General features: G+C 26.8%; 1 protein-coding gene across 6 annotated transcripts in view; it reads right to left on the bottom strand.

Annotated features, from left to right (window-relative positions):
* The window catches only part of LOC107455719 (uncharacterized), a 148,433-nt gene that overhangs the window by 110,757 nt on the left and 11,647 nt on the right, over positions 1 to 26,029 (bottom strand). For 5 of the 6 annotated variants that reach the window (XM_071187978.2, XM_071187979.2, XM_016073386.4 and 2 more), the window contains exon 3: positions 25,570 to 25,667. In XM_071187978.2, the coding sequence (XP_071044079.1) occupies positions 25,570 to 25,667 (98 nt within the window). Of the gene's footprint in view, positions 1 to 25,569; positions 25,668 to 26,029 lie in introns of those variants that run through there. The other variant, XM_087155491.1, reaches the window with a different exon arrangement.

Genomic DNA, 26,029 nt, shown 5'->3' on the forward strand with positions numbered 1-26,029 from the left:
AATTTCTTTTTTTTTTTTGGTGTGTGTGTGAAAAATATCTATATTTTTTAGTGGACGATGCATTGTAGGTTTTTCTACGCATGACAGATTTTTGTAAAAGCAATTCCACGGTAAGGTCAACCAGATGACTAAAATTTTAAACTTAATATTATTAAGCAAACAAGGTATCATTTTCAAGGTAAAAAACTGTTGTTTTCGAAATAATACCTTTTAACTTAATATCAGTTTTCAATAAGCTTTAGGCTGTTAAAGAAAGGGCTACATTATTTGAAATTTTTAACCACGGTAAGTAAATCATTAACAACTACAATTTTAAAAAAAAAATCCCTCTAAAACAGAAATTGGAATAAATAATAATTAAAGTAAACTGTATCAAAACAGGTTACCTTACACAAATGTGTAGAAACATTTCACATTTTGAGTTAAAAAAAAAATATACAAGGTGCATTTTTTTTTAAATTTTACGTCCTACACCAAATTACATAATTAATTTAACTGTTCCGCCACTAAAATTTAACATTGATTTTAAGTCTCATTTGTATAGAAAATTTTGATTTAGAAATAAATATTTTTATTATAAATTAATAATTATTTTTAAGTCTGACACCACTGATTTTCTTTTTATTACATTTGTTTGCATCTATCTCTTTATTTCGCTTTTTCTTTAGTATTTTTAATATATTTTTATTTTATTTAATCAATTTCTTTTGTGGTAAGCAACTAAGTTTTAATTTTTTGAAAAACAGCTTCATTTAGAATAATTTAAACCGACCCATTTTGCTTAGATGAATTTGAAAAGTGTACGCATTTGGAGCAAAAATTTTTTTCCATAATATTCTATAGTTATTATTTTGTGTGTGCATTTTTTATATTTTTTTCCAAGAAAAGCAACTTAGACCCGTATTCAGAAACCGTTCTTGAGTTCAAGCGCAAGCTTATACTTAGGTAATTGCATAAATGCTTGTTAAAGGGCTGCGATCAAGATGCATTGTAACATAAAAAGCTTTGAAAAATATTTTTATGTTATTTCTATATCTAAATTCGCTTGCTTAATTTATTATTCAAAATTAAACGCGTTCATACATTTTACTATTTAATCCGTCTTTTAATTCCATATATAAATTGAAATATGCAAGTTTTTCCTTTAATCAAAGAGTGAGGAGATTTTTTAAACAAGAAATAATTCCCCTTTTGCATGGGCTATTTTTCCTATTCTTTATTCCTTCGGTCACTTGGATGACAATAAACATTGATGGCCCAGTTTTCGTCTTTTAGTTTGAAACCTTAAAAATAAAATACTTATTTTAATGTCCTTTAACACATCGATCGTTCTTCGGGGGTGGCACAAACACTCAGAAATCCCTGATTTTATTCTGATTTTTTTTTTTTTTTTAGCTGGTTGCATACATTTTATGAATATATTTTTTTAGAAAAACTTTATTTTTAAACATAAATATATTACAAAATACTTGCCATTACAGTTGAATATTTTTTTTAAATTATTACATAGCCAAATTTTGTGAAAAAATATTGGCTTCATAGGCATCCCAAACATAAATTTACTCCCTAACTTTTTGGGTACTTTAGTTAAATATCCTGACATTTCTTAGATTGATAAAATTCCCTGTTCTTATTACATTTAAGATTATCCAGAAAGCTTATATCTTTTCCTTTCTTTTATTGAACACCCATAAGATTCTCTTAATGCCAAGGTGCTAACAATCGCTATTTCAACTACTTGATATTTAAAAAAAAAAATCCGTTATTTAGATCATTAAAGGGAATAAAAAACGATTAAAATAATTTGTTATATTTTTTAAATACATTTTGAGCAAACAGAACAAAACTAAAATCTTTCAAAGTAATGAAATTTTTTTAGCCAAGCCTATACATAGCATTACTACATATACTAAGGATTGACAAACAAATAAAAAAATTTAAAAAAAGGGAAAAACTATATAAATTTTGAATTTCTGAATTTACCGACAGAACGGAATTTACTTCCGGCAGTAGATTCTAAGACTCATTAGTTTCATTTAGGTCACGAAATGGTAATCCTAAGAAATATCAAAAAAGGAAAATAAATAAAACTACTAATCCTTACCAAGACTCAAATATTATTTTAAGCAGCTGGTAAGCTTTTAAATGAAGACAATTAAGACTTCGTTTTCTATTTTATTAAAACAGGAACTTTAAACGTAAAAACTAAAAGTTTGAATATATATATATATATATATATATATATATTGTTTAACAAGGGATAGCATAGTAAATTAACAAACGAGAAATTAATTTTTTTCAAAAACGTGCTAAACTTTTCTTCGAATCTCCTTCTGAAAGCTCCATTTCCCGCGCTTTCTTCAAAGGAAGAAGCTGTTTAAAAATGACGTAACATCCCTTTCATTTGTTATTCTGACCGAGTGCAGGGATTTAAAATTAGAGCATCTCAGTGGGGTCTTTTCAACACATGATTTTCAAAGAGTTATATGATTAACAACACTTTCTAACAACGACCTGGAGCCGAATTAATATATTCTCCCAGGGAATAAGCTAAGCTTCGCTAAGGAAATTTTACTATATATTTATGCGCGCTTTTAATTTCCAGACTTTCATTTTAAATTTTTAAAATGAAAATGAGTTTTAGATAATAGTATGACATAATTAATAGATATTAGAATAAAAATAAATACCCTATTTATCAAACCCTATTTAAAATAAAATATATCAGCCAGAAACAAATTAATCTATATTTGTAGAATCAGGCAGAAATTAAAAGCACAAAAAAGTCTGAAAAATTTAAAAGAGTGAAAAAAAATAATAAAAGAGAGCACAGGAAACCCAATTTCGCTCGAATATAAATGAGTATATTCTACACGCATACTTCCATCTAAGAACAAAATAAGATATATATTACATGATGAAAAAATATTATTATCAAATATATTAATAAAAGTAATTTTTATGCTTTCTAAATGTATAATGAAGTGTATAAAATGACTGAAACAATTCTTTGTAAAATGTAAAGTATAATAATTTACGTAATTAGTTTAAAATAATAAATAAACATATAATTTGCTTTAAAGTTAATGAATGAAATTTCTAGAAGCCTAGGAAACATTCCTGAAATACATTTATCTTTAAGTTCCATATGATATGTTCATTAGTATTTTTCAAAGAATGAATTCTTTATATGTCTTACAATGCAACAAAAATTATCAATTTTTATTTTTATTATACATTTTTTGCTCTTAAAATGAATAATATAAAAGCATTTCGAGTATATAATTTTAAGTTTTAATAAACATGAAGAAATGCTCATTAGATTTAAATAATATTTATGTACGAATGAACATATCATGAATCAATGTATAGAATAATTACATTTCATTAATGAATAATTATATGTTTTCTATATAATTTAATCTCTATATAATAAACAAAATTTTTATCAAATTAGACATTAGCAAACAAAAATAAAATTGATAAATATTAAATAAAATACATTTCTGGTGCTCGTTAAAATATAAAATATAAATTTAATCTCAGTGACATAACAATATCATGAAACTTTATTTCTTAATACTGAAATATTTAAACATAAGAGAAAATATTCAATCCCTTGAACTGAACTAATCTAAAATCAGAAAATATTCTCTCTAGTCCATAACAGAAGCAGTGAATAATTGAGTAATTAAATTAATATATTTTAACCAGGGTTGGCAGGTTTTTGACATGTGACAGTTTTTGACAGTTTAAACCATGGTTTAAACCGTCACGTCAAAAACCTAACTGTCAAAAATGTCGAAAATGTCAGAAACCTATATTCATATGTGAAATTTAATTAATACATAAAATTTATATATTTTTTAAAGGATAGTGTTTCTAAATATGTTCTAGAAAAAATAAATTTTAAATTTTGAAGAAACACTTATATTTTGAATAGTAACCAAAATCTTGTACTTTTGAAAACTCACATCTTTTGTAATATTATGTATATTCATTTTCATGTGTTATTGAAAATCTGCAGTGATATTATTAAGAAATTTATTTATAACCAAATTTAGTGTATAGTATAGATTATACTAAAAATTAGACATTTTTAAAAATAAACATTAGCAGTTTTGTACATTAGACAACTTCTTTTAAAGAAAAATCTTCTTAATATTCTTTTAAATCTTCTTAATAATCTTTTTAACATAAGACAATACAAATTTAAGTGCTTTCTGTTAAATACACAGAGTAGTTAGTGTCGATTTACAGTATATTCAGCCTATTCATTTACTATGCTGAAAATTTAGTTTATCCAAATACTTGTGAATTTCATTTTGCTGAATAGGATATAGTTTTGTTGAATATCTAAATATTCAGATGTTGTATAATTACTTCTTGCTTTCAAGATATGCATTATTTGTATTCTTAATACAAGTGGAGAAAAAAAAATTAAGAGATAAAAATTGTTTTAAAATGATAAGTGTAATAATTATAAATAAATATAATAAACAATATGAATTATATTTATCATTATTCATAAATATAACTACTTTTAAATTCAAATTAACATACTGGATAATAAAGATATTCGGTATAACATTAAAATTTTTTTTTATACACTTGTATCAAGTTTGTATTTATACAACATAACTTGTAAGTTCCTTATAAATATTAGTTATATGTTCCTTATATGTCAAAAATGCATAATAATAAACTTTTAATTTTCTTAAGTATCAAAAAGAAGAAAAAAAATTTTTTTAAATATAAATATTTAAACAATTTTTGTGCAAATTTTTCTGCACGTGCATTTGAATATAAATTTCTGAGATTTTAAATCTGTTATTTTACCTTAATTTTAATTAAAAAATATTCTAAAACCTGCTGATTACCTATAGTATAATTAAATTTCAATATAATGCATGGCAACTGTTGTTAGTTTTGAAGTTTATATATTTTCTTGGCAAACTTCAGTTTTTGACATTTTTGACGGGTTTTTGACGGTTTAAACCAGTATTATACCCTTGTCATGTCAAAAACCACTTTTTGACGTCAAAAACCCAACCCTGATTTTAACACATATTCTAAATTTTTGGCTGATGACAATTTATAATAGATATTTTAATATAAAATGGGGTTATTTTGGTCTATTATTTCAACATACTCAACACAGATTTTTTTATTAGCTGAAAATTTTTACATTCTTTGTCTAAAATTATCTTTTTCATTTTGAAATAATGGTTATATATGTATAGCCGTAGATGTATTTTAACAAACCGTGAAGGGTTTACAATCCAAATAAATTGTACAATAAATTTTACGTGTATGCATATTACACATAATTTTTTTTATAAAGAAGTAATATGTTATAATTTAGCAATAGGTTTGTTTAATCTGATACTTTATTTTTCATGTATTTAGCTCAATTGTTTTCAAAAATACGCGATTACTGAAATAAGTTTTACTTTATATATTTTTATAGATAGTTATCAAATTAAATTTATGATAATTTCAGAGAACAATTTGGTTTGATAATTGCAAAGAAAATTTATTGGAAATAATAAAATGTGAAAAAAAACCCACTTCGTGGGTATAAAGTTGGGTTTCCTCAAGTGGGCCAAATCCGAAACTATGTCTTTCTGGACTTGGCCCACCCTGCAACGCTGATTCGATCTTAGCAAACCCTTATTTCTACGCATTTTGGTCTTAATCCACTAGACTCAAATAATAAGATATTTGGCAGAAAATTATCTCGAAGGCTACTTAAATCAAATTTCTAACTTCTAATAATTTTCCAGTGCTATTAAAAATTTAAACATACGAGGGTAAAATAAATAATATTTTTGCATCTTAAAATTTATTTTTTCTTAAGTGATAAAATGTATCAAATGTTATTCAAGTCTTAGGATTATGTTTGAAGAATGCGTTTAAAATTAAAAATTCAGTGAAAGATCTTTTTTATATTCAGAGCTCATTATTACAAATAAATTATTAGGAATTACCAATATTAGGAGGAAAAAAGCAAAATACAGAAGGAAAGGAACAAATTTAATATTTTTAAAGACAACAAAAACTTTCAGAAGAAAACAAGTTAGGGAACTTCCCTTTTAAGACACCTATTGTTTTCACAATCTCAGATTAATACCAGACAAAAACTTAAATACTTATTTTCGAATTACAACAAATTAAACATTATATTAATTTTCACAGCTAGTTAAGCTTTCACCTCAGCTTCTTAGTTACCTTTAATTTAAAAAAAATATTTTTCTACTCCCAAAAAATTTTCTCTTTTGATTTCTGAAGAATTCTAATTTTCTTAAAAACTGTAAGTGAACATTTTTATAAATTATTTTTTGAAACCCTAATAAGAAAGAACTGCCTGAATCATCCTTTTTTGAAGAAGTAGATTATAAGAGAATAATTGCTCATAAAATAGGAAACTTGATATTTAATGAATCCAGAAGATTCAGTAACTGGTGAATAGAAAAAGATTCAGAAATATTAATATAGAGACATCTGGAGATAAATAAGAACTTTAAAATAAATGTTTCTTCGGGGTTTTTTAAAATGACAGTTTTTATTTTGACTGAATTATTATTTTTGAATTCATTGAAAATATTCCGAGCTTTAAAAGTCGCGAAATTTTTAGTATATGCCTAAAAAGTTCGTAAAATTGTGGTTTGACTATAATTTTTATGAGTTTTGACTAGTTTGGTATGCAATATGAGAAATAAGCGTTATACGATACTTTAAAATTTATAACTCAAAATCAATGTATACATTTTTAATTGTAGCTTTATTATGTATTGATAATATATTTTTAATTAGGTCATTACAGTGTGTATGTTAATAATTATGTCATCACATTAAGCAATGATAAAAATGGCAAAATTTAACAATATGTTCGTTGAATATAATCTTATAAAATAGAGCTGATTAAGAAAAGCTGTTTCAAATTTAAAAACAGTACAACCAATGTGGGGACGTTTACCCCTTGTCAGCAAAAATTAACAAATCACAACCACCATCCATGCTTACGTAAGAAACACCTCATTGTTTATTACTTTTATTGTAGTAATTATTAACTGCAGGATTAAATTGAAATAGAAAATGAAATTTATGTTTCAACTTGTTTTATAAACTTTTTAGAAGAATAGCCTTTAGAAATATTTTACGCTTTTTTTTTTCCTGTGGGCGTAACTTTTTAACTATGTGAAATGTTTTTTCTCCGAATTAAAGTTATAAAAATTTTACTATTTTATTTTTTCTCCCTTCCCTTGTAAGGAAAACTAAACAAATCACAAATAGTAATATTTGAACAGCCTCAAAAAAGTTTTTAAAGCTAACAAACGACACCAAAGGATTATGAATTCAAATTAAATTTGACCAGCAATTCATTTGAATTTTTTTTCAGAACCTTAAGAAAAGAAAACTTTTTTACTGAATTTGGAACATATGAAACTATTTAATAAAAACCCATATTATTAATTCATTTAGATGAAAGGGAATAAATATGTCAGGAATTATCAAGGCAATAAATAAATAAATAAAAATAATTTTTAAACTATCTTGAGAATATGTATTTTGTATAGGCAATTAATTTTTAAAAAATAAATAAATAAATAAAATTATAATAAAAGTTACAGCTACCGATTTCGAAACAGAGATTGTTGATAAGGATCCGTTTAAATATTATGGAAGAGTCTGAGGGGGGTTTGAGTTATCCTTATTTTTGCTGACATCGAGATCCTTCTAAACGTGTATTGTCATTAGAAAAATAATGCTTTATTTCTGATTCCGAAATTGAAAATAAATTCTATAAACTAATTTATATTAAGTTAGAAATATAATGATTGGTGTCAAAAGAATTATAACAGAAATATAATTAGAGTGGTGCCCGCAAAGTTATATAGTTTTCGTATTAATTAAAAACGAAATTAACATTCTTTATACAAATATCTGCATGTATTATAGCGAGAAAATTATTATAGCTGTAAAGAATCTTGTCTGTGTCAATAATTCTTTCCGGTTGAACAGTGGTACCAGGAAGTTTCACTTGTTTTCTCACGCGATTGTTTGTTGCTCTCTTTGCCGCCTTACTTTCTTTCGATAACACGGATATTAGTTATTCAAGGTTTTAATAAGTTTCTGCAAGGCTCAGAATCGAAGCAATAGCTAAAATACGGGTACCTAAAGTTAATGCTATACAGAGCAGAAGCTTAGACTTTCTCAGAGCTTATTTATTGCGTAAATGTTAACTCTTAAAATAATGTCGTCGGACAAAGAAATTATCGTTAGTAAAGATAGCGGTTCATTCAAATAAATCCATTTTATAGTGTTCATCTTATTCGTTTACTTGGCATTTTCTATTTAACATCTATACAATAAAATGATTCGTTATTTGTAACAGTATTTTGTAGTCACCCTCTATTTTTGCTTACTACAATCAAAAGCAAAATTAACAAGATCAGAAAACACAGAAACTTTTGGTCATAACTCGTTCTATACTTCCATTTTTGAATAAGTTTAAAAACTACCGGAACATGAAAATGATCTGTATTTAAGAATTTTCAGAAACATGACCCGATTTTTCAGATTATATTAACAGCTTATCAAAATATTAAGTGTGTAAATATTATTAAGTATTTTTACTTAACAATTTTTTTTACACTTTCAGTCATTATTTTTCTTTTTTTAGATAATTTTGCCCGCCTCTTTCCTCTCAACCGTTGCTTTAATCCTCTTTATTTAATTTTCACAGCCAGCAAACATACGTCGCATAATTTAAATCTTTATTTAAATCAAATGATTTTCGTATTTTTTTTATTCAGGATAATTTATTAACGAATTTTTAAGATTGTGATCATTTTTAAAGTTTGATCTCATTGATGCATGTAAATTATTATTTAAACCAGTTTAGTTAAAATTATTAACATATTTTATTAGAGCTTTGATTGGTATATTTAAAAAAAATTACGACTTTGCCATACCATACCATAACCCTACCCTATATTATAGCATGGTATGGCACAGCAATATAGATTTTCGATGATTTTTTGCTGCCAAAATTATATTACAATACAGACACATTTAAATTTAGCATTAAACCTTCAAAAATCTTTGGGTCATTTTTGTTAAGAGGTTTCTTTCTAAGTCAGTTTTCGTCAATTTAAAGAATAACATAAGTAAAATAAATAGCAGTCTAATGTACAGCATTAAATTGCAAAACTTTATGAATGGATAAAAAGTTTTCTTATATATATATATATATATATATATATATATATATATACATATATATATATATATATATATATATATATATATATATATATATATATATATATATATATATATATATATATATATATATATATATATTATATACTTTTTATTAAAATAATACTTTACGTTTTTGGGAATGCATCAAAAGACTAAATTGCTTTTTCTAAAAATATTTCTTTTTCTATTACTGTCATTTTTTAAGTAACCTTCCTATTTAAATTCAATCCTTTTATTTTTGTTTGTAAACATCTAGACACAGTATGTATGTATCACATTGGCGCAATTAACGCCATGAATACCCAACATTAGCCTTTAAGATAGGAAAAATATTTCTTGGGGTATTTTATACTAATTCCTGGCACTATACAAAATTACTAAGGGATTATGAATAGAAATAATATAAATAAATTTGTCTACTTAAGTTTTAAACCGTTACTTAATACTATTTAAACAAAATAAGATGCTTGACATTTTAGTCATTAAAGGGCATTTTTGCCCCAAATTAGAAAGCTTATTTTTAAACAAGTATTCAAAATAAATACATTGAGGGCAGTGATTAACAGAATATTGTTAGCTCACAATTTTCAACTGTCCTAATTTTCAGAATTTCAGTAACATTTTGAATCCTTAACTAATAAGCAATAATATTAAACAATTTAGTTTAGTTTAAGTATATATTTTGGCTTATTTTTTATTTTTATAATTTAAAGTGCAACAAAAGGATCAACCTCCTGCGACGCATGGCATTTCGTATAATTTCATCACTTTTTTTTTTTTTCTTTCTTCGTTTGCATGATTTTACAAAGTGATTGTCTCTGTAGAAACATAATTAGATGTAATCTTTCGGACAGTTACGTGGCGAAAATTTATCTTATTACTATTATATGAAAAAACATAAAGAAATCTATAATAAAATTACCCTAAACTAAACAAAAAAAAGTACTAAAATTCATCGCTAAGTAGAATAAATTGAAGTAACTAAGTTGCTTAAGAACAATGACACAGAAATAAGTTAAAATTAGCACATATGCAGTATACAGTACTTAATTCCATAGATGTATATAATATTAATAAAATTACATACTAACTAGCTCTTAAATAAGAAAAAAAAAAACATGTAGATAAGGGTTCGAAATTAAATATTTACAACACAAGAATTTTATACTTTATTGTAAAATTAAATGGAGTACTTGGAACCAATACACTAGTTTTTATTTAAATTAAAACTAGCCCTTATTGCCTTTTTAATCATCCTGCATTTAAACAGCTAAAAATTTCAGTTTAAGTTTGTTTTTTTTTTATCTATAAAGAGAGAAGTTTCAGCATTTTGCTTGTTGGAAGAATTCTTCGCTTTATTTGTTGTATTTAAAATTTTTTAATGAGTAAAAAATATTGTAAACAGAATTTCAAAATTCTTGGTAGTTAATGGGAGTTATTTTAAACCAATTATTACAGCGCAATTTATTCAACCACTATGAGTAAGCATATTAAGAGAAAGGCAGCAAGAGGATGAATGACGGAAGTTTACTATGAAGAACATCGACCTTTAGAAGCGGTCCTCTTCGTTACAAAAATGCGCATCTGACAGTTCTGCCGCGAAGCTCACTGTCAAGGTTAGAGCGTTGACCTTGAGAGTTTCCCGCTCATTCATTGACTTACAGGTGTTTGCTCCATTGGATCTCCAGAATAGGAAAATGACTGTTTTAGATTACAAATCTCATGAGTTTGAAAAAACATATTAAATTACAGTTTCACATAAACTAGGAGTTTGTTATGGGACAAGGATACGAAATTCGGGAAAAATTCACGAGAATTTATAATATGTAGCGGGAACACACACCAGTATTCTCCCGAAGTGTTTTTTGTCTGCTTTTCATCCCAATAAATGTGCCTTTATTGTAAAAGTAAGCTTTTCCTTAAAAACACTTCCTTTTTATTACGATTCCAGTTATTTATTGTTTTTAAATAATAATAATTACACACAGGTAAAATTATCAGTGTTTATGGATTTAGTTCTGATTACTACTAGAAATATTTAATTTGTTAGGATTATTTTCAATTCATTATTTTAATCTTTTTTCGGGGGAATATTAATGAAATTTTTTAAATGATTTGGAATTTTAAAACGATTTTTTTTTAAAGAAATGCCTTATTTTTAAAAAAAAATTCAATATTTAAATGTTGATTTTCTCACAATTTTCAGTTTAAATTATAGAAAAAAGCTCATCGAAGTTTTATTGTTATTTTTGTCAGTATCAAGGGCTTCATAGTGCGCAAGAGAAAAATCAGGATAATAATTTTAATAGAATCAGGAGAGCCAAATCTTTCAATAAAAAATAAGCACCTTTTAAGACTTTTTAAGCACTCAAAAAAAAAAAATTTAAGCACTATATACATTAACAAAATGCAAAATAATTTTCAGACTTTACATAATCATAATTAAATAATCAGTTTCTGACAAAGAACTCTTTTATTGATTATATTAGCCATTATAAAAAGATCAAGAGGTTTTTCGGACTTCAAACCCAGCTCAGTAGACGCACATGTAGACTCGCAAGTATTTCATCAAACATGTAAAATGATTGGCGCTTTCATACGCTATGGACCGAATAGATTATGATTGAATGAATTGAGAAAACGTTGAATTAGAACAATATGAGAAGCACGCTTTTGCATAAAACATGGCGAAAATTGAAGTGGTAAAGAAAAAAATCTCCTTTTCAAAAAGCACTTGTATTAATCATGAATTAAATTCTTTTTAAAACCACCCAATGAAAAAAGTACCTTTAAGGGCGAAAATTAAAAAACGGACATCGAAAATAAGCAATTTTTAAAAACGTTACGCACAATGCAGGATATACTTTTGGATAATGCATATACTATACCAGACTAATTTTCAAAAGAGCAAACAATTAACTAAATGTACATAATGCAGTAGACTTCACTTTAAGTGATCGCAGTTCATGCTATTAATCGCTTATTGTTATCGAAATCACTCAGTTCTGATTTGTATGTTAAAATTATCGCTTTCTGTGATCATAACATTGTTAATATCAGTTTTTTTTTTTCGTTATTTTTAATTATTCTGTGTATTTCGAAGAAACCTTTTCTAAATGTTTTTTTTTTCCCGATAAATCTTCTTTTCAAATACTAGAATTAAATTCTTTCACCCTTTCTTGGACAGGAGCGTGCTGATTGGCTAATGAAACATAATGAAGGCAAATTGTATGACAAAAGAATAACAAAATATTAATATTTCAGTATTACTTGGGAACAGAGAGTTTCAGCCCAATTTTATTAAAAGAACAACCAATGATAGTTTGATTCAATATAAACAAAAATTTTATAGTCAAGTCAAAAAATAAAATCAATTAGTTAATATTCTCTCGTATCACTATTTAATTTAAAATATGAAATCGAGATCAAGAATCAAAGAACTTTAAAATGGTGTTTCAAAAACCACGAAAAGTGAACATTTCTGTAGTAAAGTAATTTAGTAAATGACCCCTCAATTCACTATTTCATTGTATTGTTGATTGAAGTTGTTCATTTTCACATTCGGATGACGAATCAATAATTGACCAACTACTAAACTCCGCCCAACACAATTTATTACAGCACTTGCTGAAAACAAGAAAGAGCGGATGACCCCTGAATTCATCACCTTAAAAATTTGATAGGTAAAATAATTAAGTTCATTTCTCAGTTCATTAAGTTTAATTCCCAAAACATTTGAAACGATGAATCCTGCGGGAAAAGCTTTATACATGATCCATGTATACATTTAGTGGACAGTACAAAAGTTTGAACTATCGAATTTTGCAATTTTTACTTGCACTATCAATTAAAAATCAGGAATATCAGAACAAATACGAAACGTGCAGGAGTCAGAAAAATTTTACAGTAGCCGGAATTTTCTCGTAGAAAAGAATATATATAAATTTTTTTTTTGGTCGTCTGAATATTATATTGAAGATATTATTCGAATGAATATTATGACAACCATTAAAATTATTCACAAATTACTTATCTGTAAGACTTTCTTGTAATGGAAATTAAACAATAAAAATTTAATTTTCATAAAAAAAAAAACAATTTTCAAATTTAAAAGACTAAAAAGAAATTATTTAGGGCATTTATTTAAAAGCAATTATTTAAAAGCAATTATTTAAAAGCAATTATAAAAGCAATAATTTAAAAGCAATTATAAATGCAATTATTTAAAAGCAATTATGTTGGCTATGAGTAAATGTTTTTTAATTGCTATTGAAAGGAAAATATTTTTACATTAAATTCAAATAATTAGAACAGATTTGAACTTTTAAAGGATCTAAAAAAATTACCGTTGGTTTTAAGCAATGTTCTGGGATTCTCACTTTAAGGCCGTTCCAATTTTTAGTTTATAACTCCAACGATTGTAACAGAATTTTAATTTTTATCCTATTTTTATGCTTTTCTCTTAGTGCGTTAACATGGCTATTTTTCGAATATTTCTCTAAAAAACAAAAGGAATGGTTTCTCAACAATTACTGCTTAAATTTTCATTACATTTTAACCAAATATTTATTAAGAAAAGTTTTGCTAGCAAAATTGTGATCCTTTTTGGCGTTATCCTGTGGTACCACCATTCTAATCAACATTTTTAAAAACGTAAAATTAAAGTAAAATATTATTATTACAAGAAAAAAGTTTCAAGCTTGTGAGCATATTTAGAAAATGTTTCTGAGAAATGATGTGATCACAGGGTGCAGAAGATCTTTTAAAATTTTCACTGCTTTTTAAAAATATTTGTTTTTTTGTTAACATTTTTTGATAATTTTTTTCTTAACAAGGAACGAATTTTTTTTTCATTTGATTTTACACAATTTTTGAATAAACTAGCATGTGTTAAAAAAAGAAAAGAGAAATAGTATAATTTTTAAAACTAAATTTTAAGTCCTACTCATAAACTTAAAGAATTCAAAGTAATAAATAAACAAATTGACATAAAAAGTCATTTGAGTCATATATAATAATAATAGGTATAATCAATTTCTCTTTAGACATTAAATTGAAATGGCATAAGGATTTTATTTATTAATTTCTTTTTTTAATGAGAAAATTTTCTTCTCGGAACCTCGGACACATTCTCAATAAATACTCTGAGAATCAGATCAACTGAATCAGTGAGACTTAATTTAAAATTAGACACAAAAAAATATACTGCAGGTGGACTTTTTGTAAGCTAAACTTAAAAATACAATCAGAAAATTGACTCATTGATTCAATTCTGATCGCCAATAGAAAAAAGCTTCTTAGGGGTTGTTATTTAATTGAATTTTGAAAAATATTAAAATTAGTTTAATGAATATAGTTAAAATATATAAAACAATATTTTAAAATTTTACAACCGTCGTTAAACAGCTTACCCAATTTAGGGTTTACAACTACCTATGTTCAATTCCGTAGCCTTGTAATTTTGAACCCGATCCAGCAGACAAAGGAACTCCTGGATCAAGCATTGCGACAAATAGACCTTTGTGGAGGACTTTTTGATGGAACTAATCCGTATTTGCGATACATGGAGAGGAAAACCACGAAAACCTCTTACGGTTAGCCTGACGGCAAGGGGACTCTAACCCATGATCCGACCACCACTAAGGATATTTCACATCAGCACTGCGGTCGGTGCAAGCCGGATAAGGAATTCGTATCGACTGGGATTCGAACCCGGTTCACCTCATTGGAAGGCTCTATCCCCTGAGCCATCGAGGCTCATATATATGGATGGTTGGCCGTGTAAAGCTCAGCACAGATAGGCTAAAGTTCGTCATAAGACTACTACTTCCGATTAATTTTTACTCCCAAGTCTGAAAATGCGCTATCCAATAATATTATACTTGTAATGTTTGCGACACAACGCGTTCTTTCAATTTAAATTTTAACAAACAAAAACATATAAATTAAGAAGATTCCACAAGCACGCTATCCAAAAAATAATAAACTTGGATATTATAAACAAATATAGCACGATCTGTTAGAATTTATAAATTACAGAAAACTCTTGTGAACAGGTAAATTAAACCCCATCTCCTCGTAAGCATAACATACACACACAGGAAGTCTTACGGATTATTGTTTATCATCCAAAATTGCTTTTAACACGATTCACACGCTCCGGAAATTTTTTTAAAGGGGAAGCAAATGTGAAATAAATTTTAATAAGCTACCTATAAATTTTTAATTTAAAAGAAATATATATCCTCGGGAATTATTTTGTAATTCTCAAATGAAAGCTACATTATAAGAGCGAAATCATGTAAGTTCTATTTCGAAATCAATCAATATCCCCGTTATTTACAGAATAGCGTTTTGAATAATGACATCGTAAATCCAAGCTTTTTTCATTCATTTTTTCAAGAAACGTACTTTTGAAACTCGATATTTTTAAGCACTCGAATTTTGCATTCATATTTTAACTTTTGGACGTACATTATTTGTGTCACAGTAAAACCGAGTGACCCTTCAAATACGCTTTTGAAAAATCTTGATATTTTTTGAATTTCTGCAAACATGTCGATTTCATATCGGCAGTTCCCGATATTATTACGGCTCCCATAAATAACTTTTTGACCCACTTCATCGTAATAATTCATTATTAGATACTACTAAGTATGGTTACTTTCATATGTATTTCAAAATACGGATTTTATTTTTACAAACTTTATTTATTAATTATGGCTTAAAATTTACCTGAGAATTTTTATTTCCAAATTATAATAAATCTCTAATTTAGCCATATAACCTTAACAGAGTAATATTTTTGAAAAGAAAAATAGTTGAAATTGCAATCAAATTAAACCTGTAAACAAAAATAACTAGATAGGTAGTTAATTTATTTACGTCGCACTAGAGCTGCACAATGGGCTATTGGCGACGGTCCGGGAAACATCCCTGAGAATGATCCGAAAACATGACAACGCAATTTTAATCCTCTGCTGAGGGGATGGCACCCCTGCTTTGATAGCTTGACCACCTGAGCGCGAAGTCAAGCAATTTACGGTAGAACAGTTTAACGAGGACCGATACCGCGCACCCTCGGTCCCTATACAGGCCAAGCAAAATGGTCACCCACCCACATACTGACCGCAGCCAGTGATGCTTGACTTCAGTGTTCTACTGGGAACCATGTTTTTATGATCAGTCCACTGCGGGACAAAAAATAACTCGGTGTACAATTATGATACATGTATTTCATTTTACAACCGTCGTTGATCAGTCGACGATTTTTTGGGTTTACGACTACTACTGTTCAACTCCGCAGCCATGTAATTTTGGACCCAATCCAGAAGACAAGGGAACTCCAGGATCAAATATTGGGAGAAATTTGCCATCGTGGCACACTTTCTGATGGAAGTCAAAAAGTAATTACTCAAATGTGCAATTCGAATTTCTCGTTTTCATATATCGTATTAAAATATCTGGAATTAAAAACTATATCAGTAGCAAATACTGAGAAAATCGATCGGAAAAAAAAATGTTATCGTCGAGTCTGAAGTGACTAATAAATGCACGAATGGAATTTCGAGTGTCGTAATAATGTATACATATACAGAGATTTAAAACAACATTGAGAAAAGTCGTAGAATTAATAACTGATAAAACGATCGAAACACCGCATGGATTTACGATGATATCGACACAAATCAAGCTCATCAAAAAGTGATTAATTAAATGCGCGATTTAAAATTTTGCGTTTCATAATAATATCAGAATTTTAAAAACCATGAGAAAATCAACTGCATTACTGCAAAAGAAAACAAAAAAAGATCGTAGCACGGATTTACAACAGTATCGAGCGGGTTAAAATTTCATGCTGTAATATCATAAAAATTTAACTACATTTAATTGTAGCCAACTAACAGAAAAGAGGGGGGAGGGGCAAATATACCACACTGATTACATAATTCTTCTGTTACAAATTGAAATTTGTAACAAAATTTCGATATTTAATACAATACTAAGTTTAAAGAAAAAAGAAACACACACAATTTTTTAAACGTTTGTCATTTCGGAATTTCTTCTTAGATTATGAGTGAGTTCTTGTTTGCCTCAGTAGTTCATTAATTCTAACTCAGTAATTCATTAAGTTATTATGGCAAATAGATATCGCTTGTAAATAAGAACTTAGGGGGGGGGGAAAAACAAGGAAGCCGATAAGGGCGGTATAAATGTTTTGGTAACGAAACTCTGCGTAACAAAATTTACATTTTAAATCAGCGAAGATCCGAGAAAATAAATATTGTCGGAATATAAATTAGTGATTCGCGGATTTCCGCGAATTAACGGAAGAATCACATGCCTGAAAATATATATATATATATATATATATATATATATATATATATATATATATATATACATATACAGTAGGGAACCGATTATCCGGAACGATCGGGACCATCGCTATTCCGGATAACTGATTTTTCCGGTTTTCTGAATCGCTACAAAAAGCCGTTTTTTTATTGTTAAACCCAACTGAAAAAAAAAATTATTTGGAAATAATCTTAAAAAGAAGAAAAAACGATGAAGTAATACACTAATGATTATTTCCAAAATGATGGTAAGTTAAAAATCTTTCAAAAAAGAAAGAAAAATCCTAAAATCTTATGAGGAAAAAAACATTTTTTTAAAAAAAATGGTGGAAAAATTTACGAATTTCGTTCCGGTTTTTTGGTTTTCCGGTTTTCTGATTTCCGGATAACGGGTTCTGTACTATATATATATATATATATATATATATATATATATATATATATATATATATATATATATATATATATATATATATATATATATATTATTGACACTGTGGTGAGTATTTTTCAATAATTTTATTTTTCTGCTACACCTTCTGCCGACAAATTATTAAAATAAACTAAATTTAAAAAAACAAAAACAATTTGAAAACAGTTATTGACTTGAAAATGTATAATTATTCTACTTGAGATTAATCGTATGTTTTTATTATGGATTAAAGGTGCAAGTTCTGTAAATAAAATTACCATTTTATTCACCATTACCATTTATGCAACATTATATATATGCACCATTACCATTAATGTACCATTTCATTTCTTACATTAAGTATTATTTTTCATGTACGAAACTTTTCGTGTGTCTTAATGAATGTAATTAATAAAATTTCTATGCTTGGCTTAAAATGAATTAAGTCATTACTTGAAAACTGTACTATTTAATTACATTGCAGTTATGAATTTTTTAAAATATTGTTTCAATGTTTGATATTTTTTAAAGGGAGTTTTTTTCCTTCTTTTCCACAATGGCAAGAATACTTTAGAATTCCTTATTAAAATTTAAAAACTCTAATTTAAAACAGCATAAATCGTATTTATTTTATTAATAAATTTATTTTTTTATATAATATCTGGCGGAATAAAGTGCTTACTTTTTAAAGTGATCTTCCTAATATTTTGAAAGCTTTTTGTTGTACTAATGTAGCGCCAGAGACGGAATGCTAAGTGTTATAATTAAGTGCTTATGAATGCAACTTATAAGGCACGACAATCGCACGTGAAAATTTCGAAGAAAATTAAATTCAAGCTCATAAAAAATACAGTTCTATAATAAAAAATACAACTACTACTCATTAAATATAAACGTAGCTGCCGTTTTCTTTTTATATTTAAACTGGTAGCAAAATGTATACGTTAATATATTTTTATAATTGTTAAACTAAGCTAATTTATCACACAGAAATAATTATAAAAGCATTAGCTTAAAAAATTCCTGCTTAAAATTGTAAACTCAATTGTTATTATTGTTACAAATACAAAAAATCGGAACCGGAAAGTGTAAGAAACGGCATGAAAACAGTATTTCTTTTTCTTTCTTTTAAAATACAGGCGCAGACAGTATATATTTTTTTAAATAATTAAATAAAAAAAATGCACGATTGACTATTCTGTTTTCAAAAATTAGAAGGTAGAAATTAAATAGAAAATTTATTTCTCTCTTCTCAACCCAGAATAAATAAGAAAGCGATAGAATAAAACCTGTTTTCAACTACTACCTCAAAGAGGCGGGGTTGATGAAAATTAAATATTGTAGGGGGGAAAGAAATCCATAAACATGTGGAGAAAAAAATTTCACCTTAGCATTTTTCTCAAATGATTACAAATTTTTTAAAACCCGATATTAAAAATATTTTAACTAGTATTGTTCTGATTATAAAAGCATCTATTCTAAAGTCATCAGTTTCATTGCTTTTTCAAGAGGAAAAATTGAGCAAAGAAACAGGTTTGTAGGGTTGCCATTAAGTTACGGAAGGACTTATTTATTTACTAACTACGGAAGAATTTTGTTTCAATCAACAAGAAACAAACTTTTTTTATAAATATAACTTAGTACAGAATGCATATTTCAATAGTTTATCTTTGCATTATGTATTTAGGTATATATTCATTCGATATTTATTTATACACATTTAATTCAAAATAAAATTTCTCTTCGCTCGAACAATTAGTTGTATGCTGTTTTTGACGTACGTACTTTAGAGCTTCGTAGGGAAATAAAATAACGTTTCTGAAGTTCTCCCGACACCTGAGCTTTAAATAATAACAGAAAATGTGATTTTTAGTAAGAAATTTTTAGCTCAGAAAGTCAATTTATACATAAATTTTTAATTTTCAATTGATTAAACTTCATTAACTTTTGTTTGTTTTTAATTATTACGTAAAAAATTTGCATTTTAATCTATATCATTTTTTGCATAGAGTAGAATCTACTAGAATAGATTCAAAATTAGATATAATAACTGTTCAAAGATTAAGTGAATCGAATGTTTAATTTCGTATGTTTTTTAATTGTCAATAAAAAATTTGATCCACGAGGATAAATCCAATATTTTTAAATCTATATTTCTATTTGTATGTCATTACAAAGCGATTATTATTATATTGTTTTCTTAGTGACAATAATATGTACTAAATAATGACCATTATATTAAACGTTGGGTTTCAGGAAGTCTCTTATCTGGAAGTTTAAAATTATAACAAAATTTTTACATAATCGTTTTTCCTATATGTTACACAAATAATAACAGTAAAACGAATGATTTTTTTACGAAATGGGAATATTGCATTTTATAGGATTTCTTATACACACCGTTAATTCGTGTAAGCAAAATGAAATAGATATTATCCGGAATAACTTTCGTTCGAATGATGTATAATTCTTAATGGTTTCGGGCGGTAACCTCAAATATGCTAATTAATTAGTGCTAACTATTAACTAAGTTACGAAATCTGACACAAAAACGTACTATATATATATATGAACCTAGATACGGGTAAATATGATACGGGGTAGTCGCAATCTGGGAATTACGGGCGTTAAGTCAGGAGAGCAGAAGAAAGTTTGGTCTCTTTAATATTAATTTCATTTTCCCTCAGATGTAAATCGTTTACCCAAAGATAATTTCACGTAAAAAAAATTTATAATTATTTATTACTTAATTTAATAATGGAAGAAAAAATTTTGAATTATGAACAAGAATTTTTTTTTATACCATATTAAAAATGAAAATCTTAAGTTTCAGTTGCTTTTATTCAGTAGAGGATGAGAAAAATTAAAACTATTTTTGAAAAAATAATTTGGCGACAATAAAAAAAATATTTAAATGAAGTGATTAATGCCTAAATGTGGTAAACTTATAAGGTAACGATTTAAGCTAAATTTCATCCATGATATTTTCTTATTTTCATTCAATATAGATTTTTTTTTTTTTAATTATAAAATACGGTGGTTTTTTTTTTTTTCTTTCTATTATGCGTAAAAATAGAAAATTGTAAAAAGATTCCAAAGCCGCGTTACTCTCAAAAACTTATAAATTTATGTTTTTTTTTGTCTTTTTTTCTTTCTTTTATATTATTTTTCACTAATTTCTATTTTCTAACAAACTTTATGATCGTATTATATACAACAACGAAAAAAACTCTTTTACATGAAGTTGAATATTTTAACTCACATAATTATGAAATATGTAATAAAATGTGCAATTTTTGAATTTATTTTGCTTTTTTAAAAAAAGAACAAACTGAAATAATAACGCAGGGAGAGTGTTATACTTTTTACAGAAATTATGAATACAATTTTTCGAAACATTTCATTGCCTAAAAACTAAATGTAACTATTATTATTTATTTAAACTTATTTCATTAATTTGCTAATAGAGGCATTAAGAATAAGGATATATGTTGGATGCCCCGTTTACTATATGCATTATGCTATTACTACATGTTTACTAAATGCATTTGTAATACCATGGATGCATTAAATCATATAATATGAATTATTTTAAGAAAATAAAAAAAAAATAATAATAAATAAAGGGTGTAAAAATAAACTATCGAAGTGCGTCTAAAGTATACCCTAAAATACATCAAGTATAAATTTTGGAATTGATAAATAAAAAAATAAAAAAACATCAATTTTTTTTTTTTTTTTTACTCGAATGGAGATGTTAACTTGTTTGAAATAATTGTCCTTGGAACTACTGAACTTTGATCCCTGTGTCTAGGGGACATTCCAATGCCTCATTCAACTTTTGAAATTTCATTTGTAAACGGAATTTTTGACACCCTAAAATAATGTTTTTAAGTCCAGCAGTAAAAAAAAAAAAAGTACTGCATTGATTTTTTAGAAAGTTATGAATAATTATTAGTTTTTTAATCTAAGAGCCTATGCCTTTATCTTACGTAAAGCTTATTTTAATAAACTGCTTTACTAATTGAATAATCTCAATAAACTGAAGCGAAAGCATATAACAATTTCATTGACTTCCAAATATTTATAATGACAAAAGTAGACATGTTTTCAGCGGTCAAAAATTCACGTCAGGAGTCATTCCCGATTGGCGAGTCTTGGAGTCTGGGCACTTATTTTTGAGCGCTCGAAACATGTTGACGTTTTTTTCCCCATCTTTATATTTTATTTTTCTGAAGTCAATGAAGTTTATATCATCGATCATACTGTATTACATTTGGTATTTTGATAAGAATTTTAAGCTCGTAGAAATAAACATCTATACTTCAATATTTTAAAAGGGTTCATAACATCCTTAAAAAAGTAAGAGAATCGTAGCATCAATATTATAATTATGAAGTTACCTTCAACTTTAAAATTTTGAAGCTAGATATTTGGAGTTAATAAAATTTAACATTATAAACGTTGTGAATGTAAACATAATAGAATACATTTTATTTCCTTAGTTTTGTGGCCACCATTTCAGCATCTTAATCTTACGAACTCAGTTAAAAATGAGAGTATTGTATCAAAGGTGATGGTGAGAAAACAAGTTTGCAAATTAAGGAAAAACAAAGAAATCACACATTAGCTACACTTGGTAATAAATGTCTTGATTTGAAAAACGTTCGACATTTTATGGTGAATTTGCGAAAATAAGTGTCTTAATAGAAACATCAGGATGCTATTTGCAAATCATCCAAAGAAAACTATGTAACGTAAATGTTTTTAAAATGCCAATTAAAATTCACAGATTTTATCAGTTACCAAATAAATAAAAAAATATCGTAAATTATATAAAACCTAGTGAAGGAGCATTATACTTTTTCATAAACTTTTTTTTCCCTCCCTTTTTAAATATCCTAGCCCAGAAGACTATAAAAATGATTAGTCCTACAATTTTGTATATAATTATAAAAAGTTATGAGTAAGTTTTATTTTAGTATGAAATTCTCATAAAAATGAAGTAAAAACAAAACACAAATGAGGTCAGATAAAAAGTTTTAAAATTACAATGAATAATTTATTGATTTAAATTTTATTTTCAAACGAGAATTAAAAAGAAAACAGTCTTGTCTTTTTGGGACAAAAAAATCAGTCCAGTTTTTAATTCATTCTTTTCATAGTCTCAACTTGATTGCGTAGCAACGGAGAAAATGTTGATATTGCTCTCTTGACTTGGTTAATGGTTATTTTAATTTACTCCATTCGCGGTGACGACATTACTAGGCAGTTTTTTGAGACTATCAATTATTAGCAACCACTAATTAACATAAATGAAGTCACCTCCTGGAACCGCTAAGGGCTATACGAATACAAATAAAAGGGCTATACGAATAAGCAAATAAAAAATCTATTGAAAATAAAGCTCAATAATTTTAAGTTAAGTAAAAAAAAAGCTACATGTTTAGTTACGTCAAATGTTTCACAAATAAATAAATAAAATTCACTTTCAGTTTTCGAAATTTTCGTTGTAAAGTTTTAAACTATCTGATTATTGTTCCCCGGCAAACTTTTCTATTTCGTTTCTTTTCTTCAAAAGAAAACGATTCTCTAGGCGTAGTAAATGTCCTTAAAAATCGCCAAACTTGCGCCAAAGACCAATGAAATTTATAACTCACATGTAAATAGACTTCAAGTGAAACGTTACACTTTATGACTTTTTCCTTACAGTTGAGAGCACAAGTATATATTTAACCATTTTTAAGTGGGGACTCCTAAACACCACTGAACTCCATGTAAAATACCCCAGTTGAAAGAAATGTCTCCCAAGCACGTGATCAAAACCTGTTCGGTGCAGTAGGCAAAGAGTCCCCCGATTAAAAAAAAAAAAAAAAAACGGATATTCCCTCTAATTCCTTAATACCACCTCTATGAATGCAGCATAAGTATATGAATAGAATAATATCAGAATATAATAATAATAATCAGGAACAAGATTCTGATGTATTCCTTGATGTTGAAATACCAGAGCTTATTCAAGAAGCTCTCTTTCACTTTACATAACATAGGGCACAATTACATAGTTAGAAAAGTAACGCAATGCACCATTGCATAAATAAATACATTTTTCTCAAATTTGCCAATTTATCAATGTAAATGACATTAATATAATGCATTAATTATGGTTATTAATGGCTCAGTTATTGACAAAATTAATAGTATTTATTAATGTAGCAAGATTTACTTTAAGACTAGACACAATAAAAGAAATGATGAAAAATTCAATTAAGTTTGAAAAAAAAAAAAACAATAAAACCCTGGAAAAAAAACAGTGGGTTGAGTTTTTTTACAATCATGATTATAAGTTTGGTATAATGTAGAGTTCAACTACTAGTTACTGATTATGAGTAGTATGATTACATATTTAAGTTCAAAATAACATTTATTTTCTATTTATTGTACATACAGTGTCAAAATTTTTACAGGTATTTTTCCGGCATAGTGTTTTCAAAAGCTTTTAGACGATTATAACTTTTGTGAAAATTTTTACTGAATTTTGGATAAAATACTTTTAGCTCATTGTTTCAACAAAATAAAAACGGTTTTTTTTTTTTTTTTTTTTTTTTTTTTTAATAAATTTATAAACACAGCTTTGAAAAAAATGTCGTTACTAGTCTAAGAAAAAAAAAATAGTGAACGGCGACTGCTCGACAAATACGACAAAAAACTCCTAGTGATCGGACCTAGAACTTCCACCGCTTTCAAACGAAATTCGACTTCACGCTGCGCTTCTTTACCGGCGAAATTAAAAGTAAATAAACATACAAATAATTAAAAAAAACACATTTTATAGAAATTATAGTAAAATTTATTGTTATACTACTCAACACATTTTGCCTTGTTACCTAAATTAATGGGAAGATCGAGTTTGTTCATACCTAACTCCACGTTAAAAACAGATAATAAAAAAAAATGTCTCCCATTTTCCTAAACAGTTTTAAGCAGAGAGGGGGGGGGAAGGTCCAGAAGCATTTTTACTAATTAGAGGGGTGCAAGACAGACAACATTAGGAAACAGCGCTAAAGCATGTTAATTTTCAGTATAAGTGAATCTACAATTCGTATATTTTATTTTTACGGATATTTCGTACCTTTTTATTTTTATATTTAAGGTTGTAGCAAAATGTATACCTTTTCGTTATTTTTTCTTGGATTTATAAGTTCAGTTTTAAACGATTTTGACCACCAATGGATACAGATGAATTAAATACAAATAAATTAAACGTAACAGCGAAATCTGTGCAAGTTGACTACTTGTTCGACAATATTTTGGTGGCCTACTATATTAGAAGAGTGCTCAACTTATGAAAGGGGAATTAGCAAATTTGGTAATTGATCTTTGAGATTAAACAATAATCAACTTAATAGGTTTTATTGTATATACAAATACATGATAATCAAACAGTGGTATATTTCTGACTGTAATTAAATCATCATCCTCAAAAAGAGTAAACATTGAAATGAATGAGTGAAAATATAAAGCACTTACCTTATATATATTTGACGGAGTCCCAGAGAGAAGTTAGCACATGACTTTGGAAGTTTCAATTCTTCTATAACATAATCCCATTTATCATGATCAATAACCTACCAAAAAAAAAATTTTTTTTTTTAATAATTTAGTACAGGGAGAATTGTTGTAAATCTATCTAAAGTGTATCCTAAGATTATTTTTATATTAATAAAATAAGAGAATAGAAATATATCCAACAGTAAATTTAACAATGAAAGTATACAAGAATGGTATTGTGATAAATAAAACCTTTCCAGTTTGGTATCATTAGTCCCAATTTACTAATTCTATAACACATTTGCTTTTTTAATATCATTTCTATAATAATAATTCAGTTTTAATAAATTTTCTATCATAAAATAAAAACTGGCAAATTGTTATAATCCAATAGAAAATACACAATAATAAACAAATATATTGTTTTGGATTAAATAAA

The sequence above is a fragment of the Parasteatoda tepidariorum genome, chromosome 11 (assembly GCF_982258835.1).
Source record: "Parasteatoda tepidariorum strain Cologne lab strain chromosome 11, Ptep-v5.0, whole genome shotgun sequence".
Taxonomy (NCBI): domain Eukaryota; kingdom Metazoa; phylum Arthropoda; class Arachnida; order Araneae; family Theridiidae; genus Parasteatoda; species Parasteatoda tepidariorum.